General features: G+C 37.2%; 1 protein-coding gene and 1 long non-coding RNA gene across 3 annotated transcripts in view; one reads left to right on the top strand and one right to left on the bottom strand.

The window, feature by feature from the left end:
* LOC125268440 (mediator of RNA polymerase II transcription subunit 1-like) overlaps window positions 1-9,574 on the bottom strand; it is a 100,501-nt gene extending 90,927 nt beyond the window's left edge. Inside the window, exons 1-3 of one of the 2 annotated variants that reach the window (XM_048190632.1) lie at window positions 9,203-9,574; window positions 7,041-7,147; window positions 6,835-6,913 (exon numbers count right to left, since the gene is read on the bottom strand). In XM_048190632.1, the coding sequence (XP_048046589.1) occupies window positions 6,835-6,913; window positions 7,041-7,147; window positions 9,203-9,296 (280 nt within the window). In that variant the 5' untranslated portion in view covers window positions 9,297-9,574. The remainder of the gene's footprint in view (window positions 1-6,834; window positions 6,914-7,040; window positions 7,148-9,202) is intronic. The other variant, XM_048190633.1, reaches the window with a different exon arrangement.
* A 931-nt stretch (window positions 9,575-10,505) lies between these two features.
* On the top strand, window positions 10,506-11,058 carry LOC125268240. Its single transcript, XR_007184849.1, has 2 exons — window positions 10,506-10,772; window positions 10,984-11,058. It is a non-coding gene; the product is annotated as an uncharacterized LOC125268240 (long non-coding RNA).
* Window positions 11,059-11,381: the final 323 nt, after the last annotated feature.

Below are 11,381 nucleotides of genomic sequence, written 5' to 3' on the forward strand. Positions count from 1 at the left end.
ATTTTTCATATCTCCGCACCACTAGGTGGCACTGCGCCGAAACGCTGCATGTTGCCTCAGGTCATGCTTGTGATGACATGTACCAAGTTTGGTCTGAATACGATAAAGCGTTGTGTAGATACAGCCTTATGTCTATTTTCACAAGCACTACGTACAATTCGTTCGCATGTTTTTTGAAAACGGTTTGAGGAATCAACTTGAATTCCATAACTTTTTGTCGGCATGGTCTGAAGATGATCTGGTTCAATTTTCATGAAAATCGAGCAACGGCCTAGGAGGAGTTCGAAAAAGTATGTTTTTCAGAAAAATTCAAAATGGCGGAAAAATTTTCATGACGGGACGTCATAGGGTGCGATCGATTCGTCTTGACCCAAGGAATCAGAGGAAAAAAGAATTTGTTTCTAGCCTTAGGTTCAAAAGTTATTAACATAAACATAAGTGCAACTTTGAACAGCTGGTGGCGCTAGAGGGAGAGAGTTAGAGACTCCAAATTTGCTATGAGCATAGTTCAGACTGTCCTCTAACTGTGTGCCAAATTTCATAACTTTCCCGCAAGCGGTTCTATGGGCTGCCATAGACTTCAAGAGCGGAAGAAGAAGAAGGATAAATATAGCTGCAAGCAGCAATTACGGGGCCAAGCACAAAAAAGGCACAAGAAGCCAGCCAACATGGCTGTGAGCATCAGACCAAATGCAACAGTGAGCAATTAAAGACCTATTAAGATCATTTTAGGCAAAAGAGCTGAAAAATGATCAAAATGATGATTTACTGGTTCATCACTTTCGACCAATAGGTGGCGCTGTGTCCAAATTGTTGTGGTATGGTCAGAGTGAGGTGACAATGACACTTGCAAAGTTTGGTGTCAATATGTCAAAGCATTGCAGAGATACAGCTTCAAGAGTCGTTTTTGCATCATGCCTCAGATTTGTTGCTCCGGTGTACGAAAACAGCTTGACATATCGACTTGAAATCCATAACTTTTTGTCTGCATGGTCTGAAAATGATACGGTTCGATTTTGGTGAAAATCGGAGCAACGGTCTAGGAGGAGTTCGAAAAAGTATGTTTTTAAAGAAAAACAATATGGTGGACAGGAAGTTCAGCCGACTATAGCAAATTTGATATCCGTGTTCTCGGTATGACCCAAGGAATCTACTGAGACCAGTTTCATTACAATTGATTAATATATTCAACGTTATAACATTTTTGTAAATTTCATAATAACTTTTGACCACAAGGTGCGCTGGTCCGAAACTTGTCAGGCTCCTTCAGGGCATTGTGCTGATGACCATACCGAGTTTTGTATCGATATGCTAATGCGTTCGTAAAGTACAGTGTTTTAGCACAAAATTCAAATTGGATGATGGCCAAATGGGATATGGAAAATTGGATATCATTCGACTCAACATGATGCCCCGAATCTAATAAGACAAATTTATGATTTTTGGTCAAACCTATCAGAAGTTATAAGCAAAAATATTCATTTTTCATATCTCCACTCCAGTAGGTGGCGCTGCTCCGAAACACTGCATGATGCCTCAGGTCATGCTTGTGATGACATGTACCAAGTTTGGTCTGAATATGATAAAGCAGTGCAGAGATACAGCTTAGAGAGTGTGTTTTACATCATGCCTCAAATTCATTGCTTCGGTATACGAAAATTGTTTGACGTATCAACTTGAAATCCATAACTTTTTGTCGGCATGGTCTGAAGATGATACGGTTCAATTTTTGGTGAAAATCGGAGCAACGGTCTAGGAGGAGTTCGAAAAAGTAGGTTTTTAAAGAAAAAACAATATGGCGGACAGGAAGTTCAGCTGAATATGGCAAATTTGATATCTATGTTCTCAGCATGACCCAAGGAATCTATTGAGACCAGTTTCATTACAATCGGTAGATATAATCAAAGTTATTAGCATTTTTGTCAATTTTGTTATAACTTTTGACCACAAGGTGGTGCTGGTCCGAAACTTCTCAGGCTCCTTCAGGGCATTGTCCTGATGAACCATACCAAATTTATGAATTTTGGTCAAACCCATCAGAAGTTATAAGCAAAAATAGCCATTTTTCATATCTCCACTCCAGTAGGTGGCGCTGCGCCGAAACACTGTATGATGCCTCAAGTCATGCTTGTGATGACACGTACCAAGTTTGGTCTGAATATGTCAAAGCATTGTAGAGATACAGCTTCAAGAGTAAGAGTAATTTTTGCATCATCTCTCAAATTCTTTGCTCCGGTATACGAAAACGGTTTGACTTATCAACTTCAAATCCATAACTTTTTGTCGGCATGGTCTGAAGATGATACGGTTCAATTTTGGTGAAAATCGGAGCAAAGGTCTAGGAGGAGTTCGAAAAAGTAGGTTTTTAAAGAAAAACAATATGGCGGACAGGAAGTTCAGCTGACTATGGAAAGTTTGATATCTATGTTCTCAGCATGACCCAAGGAATCTACTGAAAACAGTTTCATTACAATCGGTTAATATACTCAAAAGTTATTAGCATTTTTGTAAATTTTGTTATTATTAGGTGCTTGGCCCCTAATAATAATAATAATAAACAGAGCAATTCCAATAGGGTCCTCACACCATCGGTGCTCGGTGCTAAAAATAATAATAATCCTTAGGGGATCAAGAGGGCCCTTCTCCGTTACATTGGCTTGTGCCCTAAAAATATAGCTGAAAGCAGCAATTACGGAGCCAAGCAAAAAAACGGCACAACCAGCCAGCCAACACGGCTGTGAGCATCAGACCAAGTGCATCAGTGAGCAATTAAATACCTATTAAGATCATTTTAGGCAAAAGAGGTGGAGAATCATAAATACAGTCAATAATAAAGATTTACTGGCTCATCACTTTTGACCAATAGGTGGTGCTGTGATTAAATTAATGAGGTATGGTCAGAGCGAGGTCAATATGACACTCGCAAAGTTTGGTGTCAATATGTGAAAGCATTGCAGAGATGCAGCCTCAAGAGTCATCTTTGCATCAAGCCTCTAATACGTTGCTGCGGTATACGAAAACGGTTTGGTCTATCAAGACCATAACATTTTACCAACATGGTCTGAAGATGATATGATTCGATTTTGGTGAAAATTGGACCAACGGTCTAGGAGTAGTTCGAAAAAGTTTGTTTTTAAAGAAAATCAAAATGACTCACAGGAAGTTTGACAGACTATGGCAAAATTGGCATATGAACTGGGTGCCAAATTTCACAACTTTTTACCATACAGTTCTATGGGCTGCCATAGACTTCAAGAGCAGAAGAAGAAGAAAAAGAAGAAGAAAAAAAGAACGGCAACAGATACAATAGGTGCCTACGCACCTTCGGTGCTTGGCCCCTAATAACATTAATAATATGTACAGCATTTCATTAATTAAAAAAAGAAAGGAGTATTTGCCGTCTTATCCAAATTAAAGGCCTACAATTAGCTTTATAACAAGATTCCGTCCTAATGTACCTATGAAACAAAAGCAAAAACTTTTATAAATTGAAGTATTTTTTCAAGATTTTTTTAAAATGTTTGTTGCATGGTTAAAAATACCGACGATATTCCTGAGAGGAAAAAAGATAAGTCGTGTATAGGCTACGTCGCATTTTATTATTCTGAAATAGGGCCTATGTCAGAGGTAGGCAAGTTCGGTCCTAGAGAGCCACTGTTCTGCTGAGTTTAGCTCCAACCTTAATCAAACACACTTAAACAAGCTCTTTAGGATTACTAAGGCTATAGGTAGCTGAAGGTTTTTTTTCAGGGTTGGAGCTAAACTCTACAGGACAGCAGCTCTCTAGGACCGAATTTTTATTTATCTACCGTATTTGTCGGTAGATAAATAAAGTAAAATGTTTAAAAATAGCCTAGCCTACAAGTAAGGCTTTTTAATAATGTTTGTAAACTCAGGTTAAATTATGACAAAACTGCCCTATTTTATTTTACCACAAGAACTCCAAAGTTAACAGTTGGCCTATTCAAGCTAAATAAACATCAAGCCAAAATGAATTAAAACAATTCTATTAAAACATTCCAGCTTCTATTGCTATTCAAGGCAAGAAACAGTTTTATTTATTAGAAATAAAACTGAATAAGATGCAAAACGAATTAATTTAAAGTGAATCTGAAGCCTACCTTTATCTTTCGGCACAAATCCAACTGTTTACATTTTTGAGACGAATGCTAAACTATGTATTATGTAAGCTTTATACTTCACTCGCAGTATCAACATCATCCTTCACATAACAGCACAGTCAGGCGGTGGTCACATTTGCATAGGCTGTACTATTTGAATTCGTGATTGATTGATTGCCAAATCAAAATATTAAACAGAACGATAAAATAATGTTATTAACCAGTTAATGGCCATTTCAAATTTGCGTTTCTGTTCAGAATGATTACATTTGATTTCAGTTCCATTTCTGGTTACGATCCGGTGAACATTTCGTTCGTTTCCTGTTTTCGTTTTCGTTCCTTGAACCGGTTCAGAGCCCTGATTTTAGCACAAAACTCAAAATGGCCGATATGGTAAAATTGGATATTATTCGACTCGGCATGATGTCCCGAATCCAACGAGTTATGATTTTTGGACAAACCCATCAGAAGTTATAAGCAAAAATAGCCATTTTTCATATCTCCGCACCAGTAGGTGGTGCTGCGCTGAAACGCTGCATGTTGCCTCAGGTCATGTACCAAGTTTGGTCTGAATACGATAAAGCATTGCAGAGATACAGCATTATGTCTATTTTCGCAAGCGCTACGGGGGCAGTCGTGGCCTAATGGATAGAGAGTCGGACTTGTAACCCAAAGGTCATGGGTTCGAGTCTCAGGTCCGGCAGGGATTGTCAGTAAGGGGAGTGAATGTCCAGCTTCAATACCACGACTGAGGTGAGACCCTTGAGCAAGGCACCGTACCCCCAACTGCTCCCCCGGCGCTGCAGCAATGGCTGCCCACTGTTCCGGGTGTGTGTTCACGGTGTGTGTGTGTTCACTGCTGTGTGTGTACACTTGGATGGGTTAAATGCAGAGCACAAATTCCGAGTATGGGTCACCATACTTGGCCACATGTCACTTCACTTCACTTCACTTCACTTCTAAAAATAAATTCGTTTGCATGTTTTTCAAAAACGGTTTAAGAAATCAACTTGAATTCTATAACTTTTTGTCAGCATGGTCAGAAGATGATCTTTTCGTGAAAATCGGATTAACGGTCTAGGAGTTTGAAAAAGTAGTGCATTCGATTCGTCTCGACCAGGGCTCTGAACCGGTTCAAGGAAACGAACAAAATTTTGACCGGAACGTAACCAGAAACAGAAACGGAATCAAATTTAATAATTCTGAACAGAAACTCTAATTTGAAATGGCCATTAACCGGTTAATAACGTTATTTTATCGTTCCATTTAATATTTTGATTGGGCAGTCAACCAATCACGAATTCAAATAGTACAGCCTATGCAAACATGACGCTGACGCATCCAATGAGTGAATGAAATGCCCCCGCTCACGCTCTAAAGTGAGATGCCCGTGCTCACATGCTCAGCCCAGCTGTCAAGTCATCACAGGTTAGGTAAGTCACAATGGCAATGCCCTGGCATTAGTTTTTTTCGATGATATATGTCACCAACCGTCAAGTTTTTAAGTTTTCATTATTCACATTATGAATGATGTCTTGCTTTTACCTGTATGACCATAAATTACGGAGACAGTTTACTGTCTTATAGAAGGAAAACAAATTCAGTGGTCACGCCAGCGCCTCACGAGCACTAATTCTTGCATTGCTTACTTGATATCGCAGCCTGTTAAATATTAAAAAAAAATACAATCAACCAAACGTTACACTGCTCAATTCAATTCTGTAATACAATCTGCCGTTTACCACCCGTGACCACCGCCTCACGGTCCTGTTATATGTGAAGGATGATGTTTTACGTCGATAATGCGAGTGAAGTACAAAGCTCATATAATAAACAATAGTTTAGCATTCGTCTCAAATGAAAACAGTTGGATTCGTGCCGAATGAGAAAGGTAGGCTACAGATTCACTTTAAATTAAATCGTTTTGCATCTTATTTAGTTTTATTTCCAATAAATAAACTTGTTTCTCGCCTTGAATAGCAATAGAAGCTGGAATGGCGTTAAAAAAAGAATATTTTTTTTATTTGTTTTGGCTTGACGTTTATATAGCCTGAATAGTCCAACTGTTAACTTTAGAGGTTTTGTTGTGGAGTATAGGCTAAGTGAATAGGTAAAATAATATAGGACAGTTTTGTTCATAATTTATGTTTACAAACATTATAAACAAAGATATGTAGGCTAGGTTACTTTTACATTTGACTTCATTTACCGATAACTTTATTATCATTATTTCTGAATGTAATAATAAAATGCGACGTATAGGTCTATGCGACTTATCTTTTTTCCTCTCAGGAATAGCGTTGGTATTTTTAACCATGCAGCAAACATTAAAATATCTTGAAAAAATACTTTAATTTATAAACCACTGTTTTTTACATTTGGACAGAATCTTGTTATAAAAGATAGCCTAATTGTATGGCTATTGGCTAAGACAGCAAATACACTCTCTTTGTTTTTTAATAAATAAAATATTATTAAGTAGGCTACATGCAAAAATAAAAAATAAAATAAAAATAACGTTATTAACCGTTATTTTTTTCTAATCAAACCGGTTTCGGAATGTTTATAATACGAAGGAACGCTGGAACAGAAACGTTAAAATACCGATTCTGCTCTGAGTGGAACGACTGAATTTTTTTTTCCGTTTTTAAGCCCTGGTCTTGACCAAGGAATACAGTTCACACTGTCCTCTAACTGTATTGATTAAATGTACCTTTTTGTGCCCTTTGCAGTGTCTCTAAACAGTTGAGCAGCAGTTGGTGTCCAGCTGTATTACTGACCCCACGCTTTTCCTGAACAGCCAATAAAACAGACAAATGGATGTTAATAAAAAAGTTAATAAAAAAGAACAACATGTACAAAAACTGTGAATAGATATATGCTAAGCTTCTCCAAGAAGCTCTTCTATCAGAGGGTTACCATTGCCTGCCGCACCACTTTGCTGGTCTCCTGCCAGGACCGGGATGAGTTATGTTTGCCGTGGAGCTTTTCCAGTAGCGCCGTCATACGACTCTGTTTCTCTGACTCTGTCAACAAGAGCAAACAAAATGACAAAAAATAAGAATGACTTTACCAGTAAATAAACAGATATTCTGTTCACACAAGCAACAGCTTACTGGCTTTTAACCATTAAGAGACCTTTCACACATCAGCATCAAAATACCCGTAAATTCTGTGACGCCAGTTATCAGAAATGATCTTCTATTGTTTTCTTCATTTGCTCACATGAGAAGCGCTTTAGTTTCACTATCTGTTCAATTTGACAACTTTTTTTCTTTCTTTTTTTTTTTTACTCCTGAATGACAGGTATAAGGGGAAAAACAGATACGCGTAATAGTATCCAACTGCAGAACCGCAGCACTGATGAATGAAAAAGAAGGCAGGGTCTCGAGTCCGACACACTAAAAAAGCAACGGTCAAAGTTGTACAACTAGCACATATTTACATAGAAAAACTATTAAAAAGCAGCAAACCTTACTGTAAACAGTGTGGAGTAATCGCATCATTTTCATAAGAACTTTATGATTGGCAGACTTCTTACATTAGTGCGTTTGGACCAGTAATTGGATTGTATGTGTGAAAGGGCCAATAGTACCACAATCCAACAAACATAAAAGTTTTAAATTCTTTTGCAGTTATTAAGTCATATTATATATATTATATATCAGAGGTCCTCCCAGATATTATATATATATGAGATATTATATATAGCTGTAAGGTCTTATATAGACAGGTGTGTGGCTTTCCTTTCCTTTCTGCGCTTCCGCGTTCGTCAGTGTGTCATATGTCAGGTCAGAGTTCACTTTTTCGCCGTAAATCGATGAGTATGGCCGTCTGTCGGAAGCTAATTATTTTAGTTTTTCAAGCTTTAAATATGGATATTTTGTCTTACACAAATGCATCGCTTCACTTCAGATGGCCTTTATTAACCCACAGAGCCGTTATATTTTATGATGGATGGTTTCACTATTTTGGGCTTCAAAACCTCATCCTCTATTTACTGCCATTATAAAGCTTAAAAGAGCCAGGACATTATTTAATATAACTCCAATTGTATTCATCTGAAAGAATGAAGTCATACACCTAGGATGGCTTGAGGGTGAGTAAATCATGGGGTAATTTTCATTTTTGGGTGAACTAACCCTTTAAAGTGATTTTATATCTCCGGTTTCAAGTCTTAACCTTAGTTCAAGACTAAAATGCATGTTTGAGCTGTTTTAACTGAAAGTAACTTGCACTGACATATCTTAAAATTTGTCTCATGATGCACACCAGTAATGTTTTTTTCTAAGGCATGTTTATAAAAGCTATTTAAATATCCTAATTGAACTAAGGCCTAATCCTGACTTAATCTAAGCCCTCTCTGTGAAACTGGGCCTTAGTGTCGTTTAACTCATCTAAGTTCAAAGACATTTTCTGTCTTCCTGGTCTAGCATTGGTAAATTACAGCCGTTTAAAAAGATCTCAGGTGGTAGGATCATTGATTGTATCGCTAGCGTACAAAGATTCATAAAACTGTTTAAAACAATTATTAATCTCCGTAGGAGACAATAAGTCAATGCTGTCTACAATTGTGCTGCTTCAGAACATGTCTATGAACCCACATAATGTTGCTGACTTGAAACATATGATGCCTACGAACGTTGCTGACTTGGAGCAATCAATAATGTCCAAATAATCTATATATCTATATATATCTATCTATCTATCTATCTATCTATCTCTCTCTCTCTCTCTCTCTATATATATATATATATATATTAAATTATATTATTTCCAACCATATTATAAGTTTGTATACCATTAACATACCATACGGTACAGTAATAGTATCACATGTTAACCACAAAATACTAAATTGTAATTAATGGTTTCTATATTCATATAATATGACATCTTAATGACATAACACAGTGATTCAAATATGGCATTAACGGTACCATGATCCTTGTCTAAAACATGGAACTACCACGGTACTTTTGACACTCTACTCTGCAGAATTGGGTTTCTAATGCATAATGTATAATGGTCTACACGGGTGAAACACGTGTTTTCAGTAAATAGGTAAATGTGTGCTGTACCGGATCCATCTTCCGCTCGGAGCCGCTCGGAGCCCGCGGCTGTGCCGCTGTGGGATGAGTCTGCGCCCGGGCTGATACTCAGCATCGCCGCCATCTTCAGAACGGGCACACAAGAGTTGACCCAATACCAGTAAAGCAGAAAGACGCTCTCAACAATACATCAGGACCCCGTTGTATTAAAATAGTTTAGCCCCAGTCAAAATATACCGCGAACAAATAACATAAAGTCATATGAAAAACTGTACAACAAAGGAGATGTAATAGATCAAGAATGCGCTGACGTCATCTTCTTCTTCTGTTTTTTTTTTTTTTTTTGGCGCATTGCATCCTGTCTGCATGTCGCCACCTACTTGCGCTTGTATCTTCTTCTTCTGGTGTTAATGGCGGTTGCCAGACCAATTTAAATGGTGCATTCCCGCCACCTACTGGATAGGAGTGTGGAGCGCATAATGGTTGGGAAGTTTGAAAACGATAATTCAATAATTAAAAACAAACATACAAACAAAAAATACAACTGTATCCTAAATTCTATTAATCAGTCTTGTTTGTTTTAAGAAAATAATTAATTCATGAAATATTCTTGATTGTTTTGGGCCATTTCCTAACAGAACCTGATGAGACAAATTATTTATTCCGAAAGATCTTAAAGCTTGAATTAGTTTAAATCTTGCTCCTTCATATGCATCACACTCTATAAGTATGTGTTCTACTGATTCTGCTTGACCACATTGACCAGTTTCCCATTCTATGCAGATATGATTTAATGTACAATGTCCAATATGCATTCTTGACATTAAAACATCTTTCCTGTTGCCAAACTTTTTTCTTTCTAGACCTACTTTCTCTTGAATATGATGAAAGTGTCTACCTTTTGTTCCACTGTCCCACTCCTTCTGCCATTTCTTTCTTGTTTCATTTGCATTTAACCCTTTTACTTCTGCTTTACTCATTGACACTTTAATGTCAATTTCTGCATGTTTCAAAGCCTGTTTAGCCAGATGGTCTACCTCCTCATTTCCTTCCACACACATATGTGATGGTATTCACAGGAAATTTATCATAATTCCAAACTGTCTTATTCTAAATAGACTCTGCATCACTTTAAATATCATATCTTGTCTCGCTGTTGATATTCCACTTAACAAGCTATGTAAAACTGAAAGGGAGTCTGTACAAATTACTGTTCTTGATGGCTGTATTTCTTCTCTCCACTGAAGTGCTAGAAATATTGCCATTATCTCTGTAGTAAAAACAGATATATGATCTGAAGTTCTTTTTGATATTTTGACTTTGAATTGGGGTATATAGGCTGCTGCTGCTGTTATTCCAGACTCAGGATCTTTAGGGCCATCCGTGTATATTTGTAATATGCTATAATATGTTTGTTCAATGTATTGCTGCACTGCTATATTTGTTAACATATTTCTTTCTTTGTGGTGTTTTTTTTTTCATAACTACAGAGTGCCACAATAACCCTGGGACTGGCAATCACAGTGCTGTCAGAGGCACTCAAAACAGGGTTATTGCTGGCTACTATTGGTCTACAATTATCCAGGATGTGAAAGACTGGGTAATGTACTGTAGAGGTGTTACTTTTTCTTTTACTTTTGCCAGTTTTTGTTATACTAAGTATCTATACTTTAGAATGTCTCTTTTTTTTACCACCTCTGATTGTTAGATACCTCCTTGATTTAGAAGTTATATTTATTGTCATCACCAACTTGTGTCAACTGGCTGTTTTTATAGACATTTTGTTTCAAAAATTTTTTGTTGCTTTTTAGGTCAGATCTTGTCACCGCTGCCAGTTAAATGACCCAATAAAGACTGTTGTGCCAGTCTTGCATTCCATTAAGGTACTGCTTAGATATGTTTTCCCCAGGGTCATCACAGAGAACTCATGTACAGAATCCCAAAACTCATTTAATTTTTTGCAGTTCCAAAACATAATATAATGGTGCCCCTATGTGTCTCACATCTATTACACAAAGGGGATGCGCCAGAATATATCGTACTAAGGTGAACTAGGGTCATATGTATTCTTTGTATAAATTTGTAATTTTGTTCAATTATTTTGTTACTAGAGAATGAAAAAAAAAACACTTTTGTATATAATATCCCACTGATCGTCATCAAAATTACAACCCAGATCTTTCTGCCATTGCTTTTTAAAGAAGTTAAT

The sequence above is a fragment of the Megalobrama amblycephala genome, linkage group LG5 (assembly GCF_018812025.1).
Source record: "Megalobrama amblycephala isolate DHTTF-2021 linkage group LG5, ASM1881202v1, whole genome shotgun sequence".
Taxonomy (NCBI): Eukaryota; Metazoa; Chordata; class Actinopteri; order Cypriniformes; family Xenocyprididae; genus Megalobrama; species Megalobrama amblycephala.